Raw genomic sequence first — 20,004 nt, 5'->3', positions numbered from 1 at the left:
AACTTTACGCGACGCTTCTTTCAATTTACCGCTTTGATGGCGTCCGCGTGGTTTTTCCTAACCGAGACGTACCACGGGTTACTCCCGTTTTCGAATCGCAATTTTTACACCGGATTCGAACGATCCGTTCACGGTTATCCGTCCTGGAACGAATACGATCGGATACTCGAGAATTTAACGCGTCGCTGAAAATTCATATTTTCGTACACGCGCGTCTTCCCGAGATTTTCTCGACGAAGAGGAGACCGGACGCGATCTCGTTGGGATCGAATCTATCGAAATTCGAATCGCTTCTGTGAAAGTATCGATTGCGCGCGACGAGAACCGGTCCGTGTAAATTCGCGCGTAGAGTTTTAATCTAGAACGTAGAGCGTAGAAATGTTTTATTTCGCGCGGGAACGATGGACACCGATGAGCGCGAGATTTGACGCGTTTTCGAACGTTTCGATGAATTCAAAGTAATCGAATACAAGGCGCGACGGGTGCAACTTCGGTCGGGCTGAACGAACCCGAACTACCGCTTGTTAAACATTCCGTCGAATTAAACGCGATATTAACGAACTGATCGTAATAATGGATTTCCGTGGGAGGAGAAGTGATGAAATTTGAAACTTTCGAAACTCGATTACGTTTTACGTCCCGTGCTTTATCCCGGTGTACCCAACGTAAAGAAGAAAAGAGGAAGGAATATTCCGGACCCGACTTATAATTAAGAAAAAAGTTGGAAGACCATGGTTCGCCACACGCAATTAATTGTATCTTCCTCGGTCTTTTTTACCAACGTGGCTCTCTTCCTGCCGTTGGATCGTGGATGTAAATTCCCTGGTTAAAAACCGTTCTCCGCGAAACACTGTTGTTAATATCGAAGAATCAGGCGCGCGTATTTTCATCCCCTATTCCGCTTCACGGTCGTAAGTAATCGCGTGACTGTGGATGTACAGGTCCGTGTGTATCGACTGCATCTGCATTTACAATCAGGACTAGTCCTTGGATCCATTAGTCACCTGACGGGCGGAGGTGGATCGGTTTCCGAGCGTGCAGGGAAGAAGTGAGTCCAGAAGAAGGATATACCGGGCTGGCAGTATTAGAGCAAACTGATCGGGACACTAATGACTAGGATTACTTCTCGAAAGATATTGGCGCCTTCTTTCCTCCTTTATCCACCTTCTATCTTCTACCTCTTCCTTTTTTCCTCCGTTCTGTCTCTTCGGGCTCCCGCTCCGTTTGGCTTCTCACGCGTCTGCTGCGAATATCGATGAACCGGCCCCGAGATCCGTTCGTTTATTCGTCTATCGGCTCTTTGCGTTTGCTCAAGATTGAGAACGGGTTTCGTATCACGCCAGATTGGACGGATTTAGATAAGGAAGCGATAGGGTCCGTGAGTTTTCGTCGCGGCTCTAACGACGAGCCGGCCAACAAAACGGACTCGTGTTTTCCTTACGTTCAAAATCGATTTTTTATATTGTTATTGAGAGATTATTAACCGAGAAGCGGTGTATACACGAAATAAATGGTCGTGGAGAAAATAGAGCGACTAACGTCTCGTGAACTTTATCATCGAGTCTGAGGAATAAAAATTAAAATCATCCTACACTAGTCGTACCTAAAAATTCACCGAATTATGGGTACCGAATAAATGATTCGATTTCAACACTTTCTTTTGGCTTTTTAACGAAAAAGTTAGTTAACCTTGATATTTATATAAACCGATCCTTTATTCTTTTTTAAAGAGTTACAAGAATTTCAAATATAAGTAGATATTAGTGATATAAATATAAAAAGATAACGGCTTTTGATATACGAGGCTCTTGTGATCGTAACAGCATGGGTAATAGTAATAAAATTTCAGAAGTTATATAATAAAACCAATGAAATGCGAAAATATACGATGACAACAGATTCTTTACGGAGATATTGGATATGTGCTTATGGTCGCGTGTGGTCGGATATGTTTGGAAGTATCGGAGATGTATCGGATCGGTGTTCGTAGTGGTGGAAAATTTGAACTCGAATGAAACCGGAGAATAGATGGAAACAGAGTTACAAGAACACGAATGAAGTTTCGATACAATTGTTTCGTGCGATTTGATTATATGTATAGATAAACTATGAATACGATACAAAAAATTGCCCGTAGAAACGTTTTTCATTTTTCGATATATTCGTGGAACGCGTACATCCTTTTGCGACTAACGATTTTTAAAATGGAAAACGTATACGGACAGTGTTCAAACGTGCTTCATTTTTTAAGACGAAATCGAAACAAAAATATGTAGGTTCGCAAATTGTCAAATTTTATCAATCGGTTGAAAATAAAAGTTACACTCTACGAAACAATGCAAATAATGACCGGAAAAGATTAAATGTTAAAAATAACGAGGATACGCAAACTTTATTTCGTTTAATTTTTTTTTTATATCGAAAAACACAGTTTGAGAAACGCTAGTCCAGAGATTGGTTGATCGATGTAAAATAGATAAAATGGATAAACATTTATTTTGTAGAGAGGTACGTAAAGATTATAATTTTAGCGTTTGTAACGCAACAGGAAAGGAATAATTTTTCATTCAAGAGTGACATAAAACTGGATAAGAATTTTGTCGAAACAAAGATTACGTTTCATGAGTATTGACGTTGAAAATCTGTTGGGTGCACGCGCACTCGACAAAGAAGCCTTTGTTTCGGTTCCCCACGTAAGTATTAAAATCGGTCTATGAAAGTAATTCACCGCATTCTTACGTGCTAACGACGTACTTATTTTGTCAAGTAACAAATTGATGCAAGTACAACTTTCGCATCGCTTCACTATTAAATTTAAAGTATTAAATTGCTTTTGCAAGTACACCGTTTGTCGAGCTAAATCGTAACGATTCGATGGAGAATTCTTAGGGTTCCTTCGATTGTATTTGAGTAGGATTTTCAAGGCCATATTTCTCGAAAACGAAACGTTATTCCCCGGTTGTCACTTATTTTTTTCTACGAATAATTGCCTTCTTTCTTAGTTATCATAAATTACATCGTGTCCTGCTTAACCCGATGGAGTGTACGTCCCAGTTTTGTTCGAACAAAACTAAGTCATTATTATACGTAGTGTCGTGTCTCTTTACTTCATCGCTGCTTTTACTCGATTTGCATGTTGGGCAAACACGCCTCTCGCTCATTTTGAATTGATTAATTAACAACGGCTTTATTATACCATATTAAAGTGTCACAACACGTGCCTACCTAAAGCTTAACCTAAAATCCCAGATTCTTGCTAAGGTCAGCTTGAGCTTTTAAATACTAACCAGATACATTTGCGGGAATAAAACCAGAGCATTCCGTTTATAGAGAAGCTTATTTCGTCGTTGCACATATTTCGCATTAAAGCCGCCGAGTGTATTCAAATATTACAATTTTGAAGGTAAGATTTCATCGTTAGATTTACGCGTTTGCATAATTTTGTAAAACAGTGCAGCTAATAGCTACATAGGTATCCGAACAATATTAAAGAATAAATATAAATTGATAGAAAAGGTAGGTATCGAATAAAAAGAATAAAACAAATTCTTACAAATTTATTCAAATTTACAAATGTACGATTCTTTGTCGAGAAATTCTCTGTTAAAACGTTCCAAGTTTCCGAGCAACTTTATCGATTATTGTTTTTCCTCTTCCGATGTTCAATCCAAGAAGTAAATTACTATTACCTAACCTATAAGATCGAATTCGAATAATTAATCTCGCTTGATTTTCCTCCGAAAAGTCCGTATAGCTTTGACCTTTCGACGAAGTAGTTTTCAGAGAAAGTTACGCAAAAACTGAAAAGTGATCGATCGATATTGAAATAAATAGGATTCTTTCGTCGACTTTTATTCCGTACCGCGTACGAAGTTAACGTTCGTCGATCGCAGCGCGCTCTATCGAGCGTGTGGCAAGTTTTGGTCGATCCGCCATTTTGTCACAAAACACGGAACGTGCATCGGCCAAGTCAAAGACGGTATTTTGTACAATCTGGTGACTTTACATCGTGCCGTAGATTGGAGCGCGCGCAACGCCGGTATCGAGAACTACGGTCGCGTCGAGTCGGTTTGGCGCGAACCTTCGAACCTCTCGATCGCTCACGCGCCGCTTTCTCGCGTCGCTTTCTCGTATTATTCCGTTTCGCGATCCACCGACTCGCTCGTGCGATTAGATTTCTAGATCCCGGTTCGACGAAACGGCGAACGAAGAGACACAAACTGCCACGAGCGAAACGAAAAATCGAGACGAGGAAGAAACGGTTCATCTATCACCGAATTAGTATGTTCAACGGCACGGACCGAGAGCGGCTGTGAAATTTGTTTCACAGCGTAGTCACGTAGCCGGGTGGGCCGAATTCGAGAAGACGAAATCGACGACTTTATTGGATAAGTTTCGGGCGACGTTTCTAGCACGGAAATGAAGAAAAACGCGATCATTGATCTTAACAAAAGTCGCGATTAGTGGAGCGGACGTGATCGAACGAGCTCGGTATTTCTTTGACAAAATCCAGCCCGCTTCGCTTTGCATTTCTCATCACGCGGCGACGACGACGACGACGACGACGACGACGACGACGACGACGACGGTGGCGGTGGCGGCGGCGGCGGCGGCACGGCCCTTTGCCTCGCCCTTCTCTCCCTACTCTCCCCACTCTCCCGTCGTCTCTCTCTCCCACACGCTCATTCACGAGACCCTGCTCTCCTTCGCGGCAGCGAATCGCCTACTCCCTTCTTCGTTCTTTCTCCCCGGCTCTCTTATCTTTCTTCCGCTTCTCTTCTACTCCCACTCCCTGGCCTTCTATCAATTTATTTTTCTCTTTTCGGAGCAGTGGACCGCGTAACGAGCAACGTAAATCAATCGGTTGGCATTGTGGCTTCGTTTCTCCGGCAGTGGTTCTCCGTCTACGTATTAGCCTCCGCGCCCGGTTCCTACACGGCGCGCAGACTGCTTTTTGCTCAAGGATCGAGCTCAAAGATAACGCGTTTTTATCAAATGCCTTGCACGCGCTATTCCCGATTCTACGCGCATCGTTCGACTCGTTTGTTCGGCAGCGTCCACTTTTTTTCTTCTTTGCATCATCGCGTTCTCGGGTAAGGAAAAAAAAAGCAAGGCGTCGGTATTGGCACACGGGCTCGCCAGGTTTTTAACATTCAACGACTCCGCTCGACAAATTGTCCCGCAACTCGTGAACCGAGGCGAAAGGAAAAACACGAGGGAGGCGAGAATGGCCGTTGGAATATGATGAGAGTAAAGGTAGGCAGGGGTCGGCGGAGATTCTCGTAAGTTCGATCAGGGCCGTGCGAAGTTGAGGATCGTTCCGCCCCCTCTTCGAGGCTCGGCTACTACGTGCCGAACGCTTTAAGGGGCTCGCCTACTTTCGGAGAGAACGCGTTCGCCTCCTTCCTGCGGAAATCGAATATTTTCAGCGGCATTTTTCTCCATTCCTGTCGCGGTCAGGAGGAGAGAAAACTACCGGTATCACCTTTGACTCGCGTGCCGATACCAACGACGAGGAAACTTCTGTACCACGCTTCCAGGTATTTCGATAGGCCTCCCACCGGTACCTTTATCAGGAAACTTCCTAATCCGATATTTCGCGCCGTAACGCGTTCAGCGGGGGCGGCGAATTCTTTTAACGCTCGCACGGCGACGCTTTCACCGGCTGTACACGCGTGGGTCATTACAGACCCGAATCTTCCTTTCCTTTTTATTTCGTCATTGTATCGATTCATCGGATCCAAAATGAACGGTTACTCATCGCGAGTCGAGGTTTTGCGAACGTGGGTCAAGACAGAACCGAGCTCGGTCGGTAACGCTTTCAGCGTGGGTCGTTATAGACCCGAAACTTTCTTATTCGTTATTACATCGATTTATCAGTTCCGAAATAAACAATTCCCGGCTGAAATTACTCACCGCGAGGAGAAGAAACGTATCAGTACCGTAGAAAAATTCATCGCGTTTAGAAAATTATTGTTCGAAAATTTTACACGATTTCTGATTATTACCAATCGTAATTTAGCTTTTCACGTGCTAGTGGCCAATGAAGGTAATCACGAGAACAAAATTTCACGCGTGAAATTTTTACATATACTGTTACTGTTTTTCTTATCCGTGTCATGAAACAAATAGAAATAAATAATGCGACGCGAGTTTACGTTGGGGTCCAAATTGACCGAGTGTTAAAGCGTCACTGGCTGGGGATCGGATTTCAACACAACGAAAGAGAGGTACAGAGAAGGGTCCCTGGAATCGACCCAAACTAATTCTCACTTCCACCACCGGGCAATTAAAGGCGAATAAGAAAAGAACAAAAAGAGATTAATGTATACAATAATCATTGAGCAACAAAGAAATTGACGAAGAAAATTGGGTGCAATGTATTAAATGCAATGGTCGAGCACAGATGCAATGCACGAACCGGAAAATTTATCAATCATTTTATTCGCGATGTTTTCAAACATTTTAAACGATATTATTTTACATTAACATATAAATTTCGCTAACGTTTCCTAGCCACCCTCTAATACTTAAAAATCTACCGACCGAGTACTGGAGGATTTTTCTTTCGCTACGAGTTACATTTTTATTTTTGAATTTTCAAAAACAAATTTTCCACCTTTCATCGAGTACCATTCGCGGTACGACTTATTTTTTTTAAAGTCGTATTTTGCCGATTCTAGCCCCAACTTCAACGGAAAGCTTTTGCACCAAAGTGTACAGTATCAGGGGAATGTTCCTTTTCTAGACGCGAATCTCGTTCATTTTTCTACACGTCATAATCGAAGCGCGAACTTACAGTTAGTCAGTGTACGTTCATGTTTGCTACCGAGGGTATACATTTAGCGTATACACTAGAGCACTGATACTTCTACTAATGAGTGTATACGTTCGCTATTTACCATCGGCAAAACTATACGTACATTTGCTCGTATAACAATTCATTTGGATGGTATGCCACTATACTGCGTTCAACCGAAGCACAACGGTAAACAAAATCGCGCAACTGTGGGAGGTTATTATCGGTCTGCCTCTAGGATTGGGACTAGGAATGGAAAACTCGAAAAATTCAACAAACGTATTTAAAAAGAGTAGCGACACCTTGCGTTAGAACATTTTTAAAAACATTAGAATCTTCGAAAAGATATCCACAGTTGTACGCGAGCAATCGTTTGGATAAATTCCATCGCAAAAATTTTCTTTGCCGTGGTCGTTCGGGTCGCGGTTGATGGTTTTCTTGCGATAAATTCAGTCGTCGATAGGGTTGGATAGTTCCGAGCTAATGACTTCTGTACCGTCGTTTTATTCTATTATTATCTCTCAAGATTCTTAAAACCGTGTAAGTGTTATTCGAAGAGTAAATCGGCCGGTGATAATTGGGACACCCAAGACGGCGTGAAAAATCTTGAGAAAAGTTCGAAAAGGGTGAAAACTAACGAAATAAAAATGAATTAAAAATAAAGTAAAAATAAAATAAGAGTGAAAATCTCGCGTTGTACGCGTACAGAGACGTATCAGGGATGCAACTGATGTCGCAAAGACTCGTCTCGGCTATCACGATTGCGTAGACGCGCTTCGACTTCCGATTGGCAGAATACAACCGGACGCGCGAGCTAATTGGCGATGACTCCGGTGCATTTGCGCCGGTACGGGCAAGTTTTTCGGACGGCGGTGTGCACGAACACTTTCTCGAACGGAATGCAAACTCCTAATAAACATCAGTCGCGGCCAGATTTAAACTGGTTAACGCAAGAAGCTGACGGCGAGGCCGCGATGGAAACGACCACTGCCGACAAACCGCGTCGAAGAAAGAAACGCGAAATTAAAAGCGTTTTATGCGGGGCGCAGCTTAATACTGTATTTCGCTAGAGGGAGGAAGAGGGATAACGAGGGATAGGTCGAACGACGCGGACCAGGTTGGTTTATGTAAGGTTCACGAGACCAGACCTCGTTTCGCCTTGACTCGTATACGCGTCGAGGCTCGACGTCGAAGCCCCGAAGTCTTTTTTCCTCCCCCTACTTCATTCCCCTCCCCCCTTCCTCCCCACTCTCGTTCCTTTCTTTTTATCTTTCGGCCTCTTTCTCCAACCCGTCCCCGGTTCCCTTTCCCTTTATGCGTCCCGGCCATCCGTGCTCCTTTCGTGCCCAGTTTGCATTCACCTTCGTTACGTTGCTCGCTTAATGTGATTTCAGTCTTTCGCAACGATTTTCGCCGGATGCCTCGTAAAGGAGGCGCGAGATCTTGATTCACCGGAGAGGCTCTCCGGTTCGTGAAGCCTTTGGGCGATCGATAGACGATCCGTTTGCACGATCTTCCGTCCGCCGTGGCGGATTATCCGCGATGAGTAGTATTCCCGGTTGATTTGCCTTTTAACTCCCTGCCCGACGATGTAGCGGCCACGTATACAGGGTGGATCGAAACGATCGTTTCGATCCACCCGGGTATCCTCGAATATTCTCAGCGATACCGACGATCCAACCGGACGAATAATCGCGACCGTTGTTCGTTGTTATTGTTCTTGGTCCTCGGGTACGAACACACGCGTACCGTAAAATTAAACCTTTCTCGTACCAACGCTGACACAGGGTCTATCGGACTTCGATAAAGGCGCAAAGACGTTGTTGCGTAAAAATGAGACACGCGTACTGCAATCTCTTATCGGAAAATATTTCACGGTTGCGTAAATAGGACCTAAGACGCTACGAGGAAACCATGTTTTTGTTGAAATTTCGAGGAACGTGTTGCACGAAGCCTGTCGGACGCTTCGCAGTTAAGGATCGATGTAAAATATTCGTAATTTAAAATTTAGAATACGGCAAACGTGTTGCTGTAAGAGATCGTCGAATTTGTTCGAGGTACTTTCTGAATTTTGAGCGGAAGAGTTGCAATAATTTGCGTCGATTGATTTTCGAAAAGTCTTCGAACGTACATTTAAACGTGTTTCGTTTCGCGCTGCTGGTTTCGTGGAATACGCAGTCGACACGGACACGTGGCCTTTTGTTCGCGAAATACCCCACCGCGGGATCGTTGCTGCGCGGCGAAGGTGTGGTTTCGTGCCCGCAGAGGCGTGGCTTCGTGCCCGCCGAGAGCCGTTTGCCCGGACACGCCGAGAAAAGATCGCATAAGCGAAACGAGCTGTCGCGTGTACGTCTTATCGTCTCCGAGCATAGATCGGAGTCTGACGATCGGACGAACGCTGTCCCCGAAGTCAACATCTCGAATACTATTACCTTCGCGATAGACGCGCATCGATAACACTTGCGATAATTATCCGTGATACTAACGACGTCGCCAATTCCAATGACCTTGAAGCACGTTAAAGAGGAAAAATTCACGAGTGTTTGGAAACAAATAAGTATCCTGAACTTCTAGTTTTCGAGATACAATTGTCGATACGAGATACAAAAATATAACTTTGAACGTTCGATGTTTCGTTGTGTTTACACTCGGGAGGGTATTGCTCGTTACGAGTACCCGTGTAAGTGTAACTCGTCGAATAAATTTCTTTCGAACGAGACTCGTTTTAGAAGAAAATTAACTTGGAAAGTCCGTCGAATACGCGCCTACCGAAGTAGAGCACCTCGGTCGTTCTTCGTACCGAGTATTACCGTGCCTCCGTGGAGTGCAAATTACGTGTCATGTTTATCAAAGTAATTTAACGCGTTTCCAATAGCAGTGACGCTGCTGACTTTATTATCCGCTCAACGGTAAGAAGAGTTTTTCGTTTGGTTAACAATGCAATTAAGTCCTCGGTACAGAAAAATGTATCGCGTTGCAATTAGAAACATAATACGATACTCGTTGCATCCACACGTAGCGATGCTTCCTACGTATCGACTCTCGACGATTGCATTTATATCGGAGACTACGGTTTTCAATGGGCACCGAAGAGACACGTGTGACTTGTATCGGGGAATTAAAAGCCCGTTGTTTCAACTCACCGCTCGTAAAAAGAGTAAATTAATCGATCGCAACTACTCACCGGTCGATTTACAGTTATTTATGTAGATTCGTGAACTAATTTTGCGAGATAGAAATTACGTTAAAATTTTGTTTCATCGCTTCGAACACTGGGTGAACGAATATTTAAACGCATAAATCGTTGCGCGCGTGTGCATCTGGAACGAATACTTTTTAATACGCGATTATCCGGTGTACTAAAAATTGTACGAGTTAAAACACGGACGCGTTAATGCTCGAGTGCCCGTATATTCGAGTATACTCGAAACGGAAACCTCTAATTTATACTCGTACTATTGTCCAACATTGCGAGAGGTTTCTCTCGGGCGAGGAAATTGTACTCCACATTTTCGACTTATCCTGTCGTAAAGAATCGCCCTGCTTTCGGTTATATAGTACGTATGTACCGCGAATTACCTACGTCTCACCCTGTATTTACAAGGGGTTCCAACCTAGCAACGGAACCGTACGAATTATTTAAAACGTGAATATTTTACAGGTAAGCGAATACTACCGACAAATATCTAGTATTCGAGTATTCGAATATCTTACAGCCGGGCGAATACTACCGATGAATATCGAATATTCGAGCATTCGAATATTTTATAGGTAGGCGAATACTACCAATGAATCTTATCGAATGTATTACCAACAAACATCTAGTATTCGAATATCTTACAGGCGGGCGAATACTACCGATAAATATCGAATATTTGAGTATTCGAATATTACTAAAATATGTACGGGTTAATTTTTCGTTACCGAAATAGAAGTGTCGTACATTTTAAACGAGAGCGACGCTTAAAAACTTACCCAAAATTCGAAGAAATGTGTCGCGAAATCGTCCAACGTGTTTTCGCGTAGAGAAAAATGTGACCGGTAAGGTCGAGATCGGAAAATCGAGAGTTCGCTTTCGAAATCCCATTTACAAAAGTTCGCCGTGCAATCCCCCTGTAAGTGGCTCGATTGGAGAAGTTTTCTCCCCGAAACGTAAATTCTCGACCGGTTCGACGTTCGAATTTGAAAATATCGGACGGTTAACGGGAGCAGCGTATCCGTGTCGCGTTTGAGCCTGGAGGGACAAACGTTATCCCGAAGAACGCCGAAATTGTGTCCTGGAAGCGTAATAATTCGGTCGGACGAGCAGACTGAAGATAGCGTCGGGTCGACGTGTAATGCACGTAAGGCAGGCGCGGCGCGCGGCTCCGCGCTCGCTACGGCGATAAGAAAATATTAACGGGGATGCAGAGGTTATTTCGTGTGATAGGATAAGGTGAGGCGGAGGCGTTAAATAGGGCGCGTTACCCGCCATTACTTGCAATTCTCTGTCATTAAACCTCCCTACCGTTCGCCACCCTTACTCTCTCCACCTTTTCCTGCAATTTGTTTCTTACACCTCGTACTAAATAGATCTCCGGCTGGTTTTCTCTCTTTCCTCGCTGCCCATTCTTCACGGCCTCTGTTTCTTAGACCGCCCCCGAACCTTTCTTTTTTCACCCCGTCGTTCCCCGCTTTTTTCTCTTGTTAGCGCTCTTTTCCCTCGCGGCCCCGCCCTTATTATTTCTCTTCTTCCTTCCGAGCCAGTAGCGCTTGATTTGCCCTTGAGACTCGATTTTCGCGGCGAACCCTCCCGAATCTGTCGGAGCTGTCCAATAGGAACTGCTCGCGTCTACGTCGAGGCGTCCCTCCTCGATGTGTTCGTTCTATGTTCTATTTTGCATATATACATACATACATATATTTATTTATATATATGTGTGTGCGTATATATATATATATATTTTTTTTTTCTTTTCTTTTCTTTCCCCTCCACGCTCGCACACCCTTTCTTCACCCTTCGTTCGTCCGTTTCACGGCCCGACCCACCACCATCGTCCCTTCTCCTTTTTATTTTATTTTTTCTTTTTATCTCCATCTTCGTCGGGTACGTTCCTGGCTACTCTCCCCGACTACCGGAACAAATAGGAATTTCAGCGGGCGGTGACGTGCTCGTAAAGCGCAACAAGTTGAGCCCGAGTTGAAGGGTGTGTCTCGAAAAAATATTGGGAATTAAGGGAGCGAGCGGCGGCCTCGCTCGAAAAGATATTTCGCGAGTCTGGGAACGTTCTTCTTGCCCGGTGTTTGTTTATAAAAGAAACCGCCCATTCCTCGTGAAGAGCGACGCGACACTCGCGAAGAAATTTACGCGTAATTTCCGTTCGTTACCGATGCATTTTCACCGTCGTTTTTACCTGCGCGAACGAAAAACTATCGCGACGTCTCTCGCGTAAATTGGCGACGTTTTCGTGATCATATGCGATCGTTTACTCGGAGGTTCTATGAAAATTACATCGTTCGAAGTAGTTTCTTTATTGGTGGATTTAAACGACAAATATTCGAAATACGAAAAGTTGTTCGAAGATGTCTGAACGAGTCCATTCGATTCGAAAAGATTCGAGCGAACGAAAACAATGGTCGCGTATTTTAATCAAAGTTCTCCGGTTGAAAAGTAGCTCGATATATTAAAAACTTCTATTGTACGCTCGATCGAAAAAAAAAAAAACGTGGTTGCATTGTTGCGCGTGCACGGCACAGGTTGCCTTTTAACGGCCAACACGGGAAAGAGTATCGTGGATTTATATTCTGGATTCGAAGCGGTCGAATAACTCGATCGATTCGCGGATCGAGGATCGAGATCTTTTCAAAATCGAGAACTCGCGTCTCTAAGAATTTTGAACAGTCTTTCGAGATAGAAACGATATTTTTGTCAAACGTTGCGGACATTTACCGCAAAGTTTAATATTCGCGCTAATAATTTTTACGAAAAATTCTCCAATCGTCGGAGTGTACCAGAAAATGTCACTTGTTTGAAAATCTTTTACAAATCTTTTTACGAATATCTTTAATATATCAAGACGCAACTATATTACGACAAAACGTAATTTCGTAGCACGATGATCTACGGTCTGCTGCCGTCAAAAGCAATTGCATTCCTTTGCAACACCGTGCTGGTTCTTCGGATGCAAAAAAGCTTCGCACATCCACGTTCGACGTCGTCGTTACAGTTGAATCGTCTCCCTCTTAAAGAGTCCACCCATTGCTCGAAAGGGGTAATAATTGAACCGGACGAGATCCGGACTGAGCACTCGGTGAACTATAGTTTTAATCACGCGATGGTAGTTTTATTTCCGATGACGGTGCCGAAGCACCGAAGCTACGATTTTTTCACAATTCGTTCCGAAAATAAACGAAACGAACAATGGAAATGGAAACAAACGCAAGATATATTCTCGTACTCGACACAAAGGGGGCTTTCCAACGATGTATCAACGCGAATATTTTATTTCGATAGACGGTTCAAAATCGACCGAGAGCAAAGTGACTAAAGCTGCGCAATGTTTTCCAAGACACTCCGATATTCGAGATCGTCGACGATAATGCATCGAACGTACATCCTCCGATGTCTCTTCGCGGCCAATGATTATTTTTAATCGCTCGGCGGTACGTGTTCTATTTATTTACATTCCCGTGAATTGCAAAAGTTGCTGCGTCGGTAAACAAACAGTGTCCTCTGAAATCCAGTCGGGTTGCAAATCCCGTTCAGAGAATTGAATTCTATTATGACAATCCATTCCGTGCAGTTGTTGATGCAACGGTTACGCGATATCGGTGAAACTCGCAAACGACCAACGATAGAGAACAGTTCGATCAATCTCCTCCCGAGACTCGATAGAAATAAATACAAATTCTATCGATTTATTTTTCGTAGCTTTTGTTTCAATTTTCTTACGTAATTTCGTTTTGTTTCAGGTAAGCGTTAACGAAGTATCAACTACGAGCTTTTTAATTCACGTACAATCCAAGGGGAGCGAAGAACGATACAGGTAATCGAACGAACTCCGATCGACCGTATCGCGCGCTGCTTAAAATGTCCAAAGACGTTGTAAAAATATCGAAACGAATATAATTTAACCATACCGTACGATTTTCACCGAATGTTTAATTTCTACACAAGTGTATGAAATATTCGTTACTGTACTCTGGTCTTCCAACTATTTCGAGCAGTGCATTCGATTTAGAAGCACGTTACAAAAATCGAAACGAATACAATTTAACTACACACCGTACGATTTTCACCGATTATTTAATTTCTACACAAGTATGTTAAATATTCGTTACTATACTCTTCCAACTATTTCGAGCAGTGCATTCGGCCTAAAAACTCGTTCCAGCGTTGCGCTCGAGCATTTGAAAAATTCCTATTCGAAAACTTAGGAAAAATGTATACGTAATAGTTCGGTTTGGAACAATATCCAAGTTCACTCGAACGAAAATCCGTGGTGTGTCCTGTCGAATACTATTTTACATTGTCTGGTGGTTCTTTGGTCTTCCGTTAGGGTAAAAGCCCCGCGTGGTCTAATCTGGCGCAGCTCTCACGTTCCGTGATTATTTTCCGTGCCGTCAGCGGCAAATGATCGTTCCCCGTTCCTGGCGGGACTAGAGCTGAGATCACGTTTCGCAAGTTCCTTCGTAACACAGCGATTCAAACAGGCTCACTCGATACACGGTGTAACGCGGGCCGAAATTACGATTAACAAACAAAGCACGCTCGCTGCTTCGCCGCAATTTCGAGCGGGTGGGCGCGATCGAATTATCAACGCAAATGCCTCTCTATTACGTCGCACTACATATCTGATCGGCCATTGCGGCCCGAGAGGGTGCAAATTTTAGTGCAAATGCCTGAAGCCGCCCAGCCCGGGAACGTGACTAAGGGACCATGAAAAAGGTATAACCCCTTTTTTCCACCCGTATTTCGTCGTTTTACGCCTCCCTGGGATTACTCCCGACCCTTTCGATCCCCTTCACGGAGCCATACGAGCGGCGACAAAACTCCCGAGCCGCTAAAGTATCACGACGCGCGCGCGTGCGACTTACGAGGCGACGCCGAGCGCTCGTAAAAGCCACGAGAACTCGCTTGTAGACCGCTCGTAGCGACCTTGTACCTGGCCCGTGTCTTCGATCCGGTGGATGTATATCGGGACCGTCGGTAACGTCAAAACTGGCTAATGGAACTCGATTGTACGCGAGAACGAACGGAAAACTCCGAGCGAGCACGGGACGCGAAACGATCATTTTCAACACTTCTGTCTATCGATGAAACTTGAAATTTCTATATTTTCCGTAGCACCAACGAAAGTAGACATTTATCATACTTTCCATAGTACCGATGAAAGTAGACATTCGTAGATATTGTGCGGTATCTATGAAAGTAAACATTTTTATACTTTCTCTCTAGTATTTTCGGAGGAGTATCGTATCAACCGATCCTCGAGATTTTCCCGATTGAAACGAACACCAAATACCATTTTATTCGGGCCAAGTTTCGTATACTCGAAAAATTGAAAGAAATTTTTTAATCGAGTCGAGTGCAACGAGTAATCGAATGTAGGCCAAACGGTATCGTCTTTGGACTGATTTTCATCGGGTAAATAATAGCACGGTATTGTTTTACGTACAATAACACTTGTAGGATTTGAGTACCTAATATTGGAACAATCCCCGATCGTAGTAGACTCCTCTGTATCGGTACCTGTAACGACGAAGTAACGAATTCTTGAACAGACATCGCGTTGTATCGATTCGAGAGTACACGTGACAAATCTACGCCCAATTAGCGATTCCTTCTCCCGTTTTCTTCTCGGAGCATTCTTTCGCGTAATGTTAAATTCTATCTTACGTAATGGCTTCCGCTCGGGTCCGCGTAAATTCTTTTCCCTTGTGCCGTGGAAAGTGAAGTAACTACAAGAGAAATGAACATTTCAACGCAGCAAGGTAGGAAATATTGTTTGTTTGTTCAACGCCTTTGTTGCACGTAACATAGCGATGTACCACGCGCAAGAGGAGAAGGAAGAAAATGAGATTGAGTCGTAGACTACGAGCCGGGAATCAACGGAGACGTTGCTGTGAAGTTTAACGTTGTAACAATAATAAAATTCGCGCGCGGAGCCAGTGTCTTCTATTGGATCGTACACGAAAGCCGTAACAAATACGAGACGTCGGAGCATTCTTAAAATTTAATTACGCGGATACGGAATGGAGGGGAGTGGGACAAGGACGATGATAATAACGCGTAGCAAAGTAGAAGAAGGATCCGCGAAACTCGGAGGATCGGTGCGTGTAATTAGAAACGGGCGAGTAACGTTAAAAGTAAGCGTTGAATTATCAGCGTGAAATTGAAAATTAGAACGAAGTAGGTCGCGATAAAATACGCGTATCCGAACAATGAAATAATTGACGGGACTTTGCGAGCTTTACGGCGGAGATTAAATGTTTATCGTTGTCTCTCGTTTAAGGAAGTCGGGTAGAGAAAAGAAATCAACTGTCGAACCGGTGATGTTGGTAATATTGTCGGTAAATGCTAGCGCACAGGGAGAATTGAACACTTGAATGAAAAAAAGAAGGCGAGTATAGAGCATTGATAGATCTCTCGTAGCTTGTCGTCTATAGAACGTTACTGTAAACTGGATAGTTTCGGAAGACACTGTTTCTCGTTTTTCGTGCCTTCTCTCGTACGGTTAAAGAGATCTCGAACGTAACGCAAATATTGAGAATTAACGGACACTTCGTACCTTGTCGACGGTTAAGAAGGAATGATCTCTAATGGTACCTGTCGCGTTACGAGAATTTGGTCAGTATTTCTCAATTCTATCGTTATCGTCCATCTCCGATCAGTTTCGAAGAACGTTCGAGAGAAAAGTTTTCGTTTGTACGTATCGGTGGACCGAGGCTCCGATAGGCTTTCACTTTCCACCTCCAAATCTCAAATTCTCTTCTCGTGGTACTCGTCTCGAAAAACTCTCTACTCTTCGGTAACACGAACACACTCGAAAGAACATCGGAAAGTTATACACGTTCGGATTATCAAAATCCTCCCCTTCGTTGGATAAAAACTTTCGAAGATACCGCCACGATATAATTTTTCCGCGTACGTAAAACGTGGTTCGATACAAGGGGTGAATTTCTCCGTTAAAGTCGAAAAGTCAGCGGCAACGAAACACGAGGTAGCTCTTAGGTCGAAACAATGGTCGTTTGCGCGAAGTTTTGTTAAAATCTGGGAGTTCGCGATGTTTGTTCGCGAGTTACGGTGCCCGGTCCAAGTGGACCGCGGTCAGAAAAGTTGGAGAAGCGGTGGCCCGAACCGTTCCGTTGGCGTATCGTTCGTAAATTCCGAGAGGGCATTTTGTCATTGGTGTCTGGAAGTTGAAGCTTTTCTCGGACACGATGCGCGGCGCCGAGTTTTCCAAGTGGATAATTACGCGGTGCGCGACCAGTCTCCTCGCCACCGGCGAGAATGTGCCACTTGGTTTCGTTCCAGTAAGCTCGACTTTCTTCTTATTATCGAAACGACGACGACGACGACGACGGGAAGTTCGTGTCCCCGTGGTTCGACCGCTCGCGCCAAAAACACCCCCGCGCAGTTCATCGCCAAGGGAAATGAATTATGCCGCACGACCAGCGTCGCCGGTTCGTCTCCTCCTCTGCGACCTCGAACCCGTTCGATAATCGCATTAATGAAAATGCCCGCGTACCGGCACGGAATTTATTCGATATTATTGGTACGTCCTGCCGTGGCTGATAATTCGACGTTTATAACAGCCACCGAAAATCGTATTTATGGCCGACCGCGTCAATATTTGACCGTTATATTCGCTTTTCCACCGTTATATTTCGCGAGCCGATTTTTTCGATTCTCGCGCCACGACGCTGGCCCATCGTATAATTCGATTTTGCTCCCTCCATTTTTTTCCCTCTCCGACGAGGCGCGTTCGATTTCTGTGCGATTGTCGCTTCGTCGCGCGAAGAAAGAATGCCCCGTCTTCGAAGTTTTTTTGGAGAAGTTCGGATTTTGAGAATCACGGAACGTGGTAGAGACTTCTGTGCCTCTTTCGTCCTCGGAAAATAATGTACGATCCCCCGTTTTCAAAATGCAGCTTTCACCCCGGATTCGAGAACCGTTTCGCGCGACCGAATGGGGTCCTTGTCAGCAGTTTCAGCGCTCCGATGATGTTGATCTTTAAACGGACTCGTTTGTTTTTTCTAATTACGAGTAACTGCAATTTTTCCGTGTATTTATCGAGTAAGTAGCCTACTTCATTTTCTTTCGTTCAATCGAAAAGTAACGTGTATCGAGAAACGGTACACAATATTCGCCCATAGACCGTATATCGGACCCCCACGAGCGTACTCGAGCGTCGAATTCGTTGCGAGAGCAACGATATTTAGGACGAACAAAGTACAATACTCTTTACTCGGAAATTAATACATTATTGACTAGTGGAATACAGAGTCTCGCGCAACAAAGACGCAAAGCGTATCATTAAAACGCGTCTAAGTAGAAAAAATGTTACAAAGCAAGGTTAAACGGTTTAGGACGGAGCATGTTACGATACTTTATACATTTTTATGCATTGACGGATATAAAAGATTCAACCGCGTTTATATTTCGTATCGCGTTTATATCGCGAAAGAGTCCATTTTCAAAGTATACACGGAGTACGAGGTAAAAAATAAGCGCGGTCAATTTTTCGGACGCATCGATGCATAGAACTAATATCGGATCTTCGTTCCGAATCGTTCAACTTCGTCTTGGGACACGTTTTTCTATCACGAACGTTTTAAAGGTGATCTTGTCTCTGTTGCGTAGGACACTCCGTATATAATAATAAACTAATTGTAAGATCTAGACGAAAAGACTAGCTTTTTACATAGAACCTTCTTTGAAAGTTACTTCGTAGACTTGTTTCGAGTGCCTCGATCTGCGCGCGTTTATTTGAATTTTCGTCGTAAAACGAAAGCGGAATAATGCGATGCACGGTCGGATTTGCGCGAACCCGTAGCCGACCGATTCGCCCTTCGATTATTTTATAACGCGTAATAGCCATGTTCGTGGGTCGTGTATCGCCGCTACAACGTTCGATTACTCTGCGAACTCGGGACTCGATCACCGTGAAATTCTGGGCATCGTAGCACGTCACTGTGAGAACTAAAACCTGTTCGGCCGACAGGAACCGCGCGTACCGGAGGCTTTGCAAGTTGGCGTAGCTCTGAGTACGATGGTATTCTTTGTTCTCGTCGTCATTGTTCCGTCGACGATTAAACCATTTTTTGGCGTCTCGTTCCGGTTAGGACTCTCGTTATCGATTTCATTCTCTCCCCGTTTTTCTATTTTCTTGTCCGTTCCGTTTCGTACGGTCGAGCGTTTCCAGCCGTGTTCGATGGCCCGTCTTCAAGATTTTGATCCACCCGATGCTAATTCGTTCCTGTTGAATGCAAATTCGTGTATTCGGAAACGGGTCTTAGTTCCCGGTGGAATACCACCCGGGCCGTTTGATCCGGTGATCGCGGATGTTCCTTGACCCGTTGTACGAAACGTATCCAAATTACCCAAGCCCGTGGATCGCGCGATCGAGGTACCCGAAGCGATGTTCGAGACGTTCTCTTCGCGAGATATTTCCACGATGCAACAATATCTTCGTCGATCGGCGTGTTTCTGCGCGATGGAACCTTGTAAAGTCGCCCGTAGATCATCGGTGAACGTGTACGCGCTTAGATTGCGAAACGTACGTACGTATACGTTCGTAAACCACTTGGAAAAAGGAAAAGTGAAAAGATATTCGTCGTACCTCGCCGTACGACCTCGCCGATTTCAATGACCTCGAAATAGATTGGAAGGGGAAGGTCACCGAGCATCCTCGACCCACGATCAAAAGTCCCTCACCCCTAGTTTCGAAGCATAGGCATTAGAAGTTAAGAGGGTAATAATGGGTAATTACAGTTTGTTTTGAAGTCGGGATTGTTTATTCATCGTTATTGTGTTAAACCCGGACCTAATCCGGACAATTACTTTTCCCTTCGGTACGTTCATTAGCCTCTCTCGTTCTTCGTTGAAATCGACGGGGTCGTTAGTATTGTAATTGGATTGAATGGAAAGTTTGCGCGTTCTCTGTAAAATTAATGCCACGTATAGACCGAACAGTTTGCCTTCTCGGTGTCTCTGGCGAACG

General features: G+C 44.2%; 1 protein-coding gene across 21 annotated transcripts in view; it reads left to right on the top strand.

Moving 5' to 3' along the window:
• LOC143153680 (protein muscleblind) overlaps nucleotides 1–20,004 on the top strand; it is a 648,624-nt gene that overhangs the window by 179,532 nt on the left and 449,088 nt on the right. The window contains exon 4 of one of the 21 annotated variants that reach the window (XM_076325118.1): nucleotides 13,751–14,095. The exons of 19 other annotated variants lie outside the window; for them this stretch is intronic. In XM_076325118.1, coding sequence (XP_076181233.1) covers nucleotides 13,751–13,828 — 78 coding nt within the window. In that variant the 3' untranslated portion in view covers nucleotides 13,829–14,095. Of the gene's footprint in view, nucleotides 1–13,750; nucleotides 14,096–20,004 lie in introns of those variants that run through there. One more of the 21 variants, XM_076325123.1, reaches the window with a different exon arrangement.

Source organism: Ptiloglossa arizonensis, chromosome 13, assembly GCF_051014685.1.
Source record: "Ptiloglossa arizonensis isolate GNS036 chromosome 13, iyPtiAriz1_principal, whole genome shotgun sequence".
NCBI classification, from domain to species: domain Eukaryota; kingdom Metazoa; phylum Arthropoda; class Insecta; order Hymenoptera; family Colletidae; genus Ptiloglossa; species Ptiloglossa arizonensis.
This window is presented reverse-complemented; position numbering and strand designations above follow the sequence as displayed.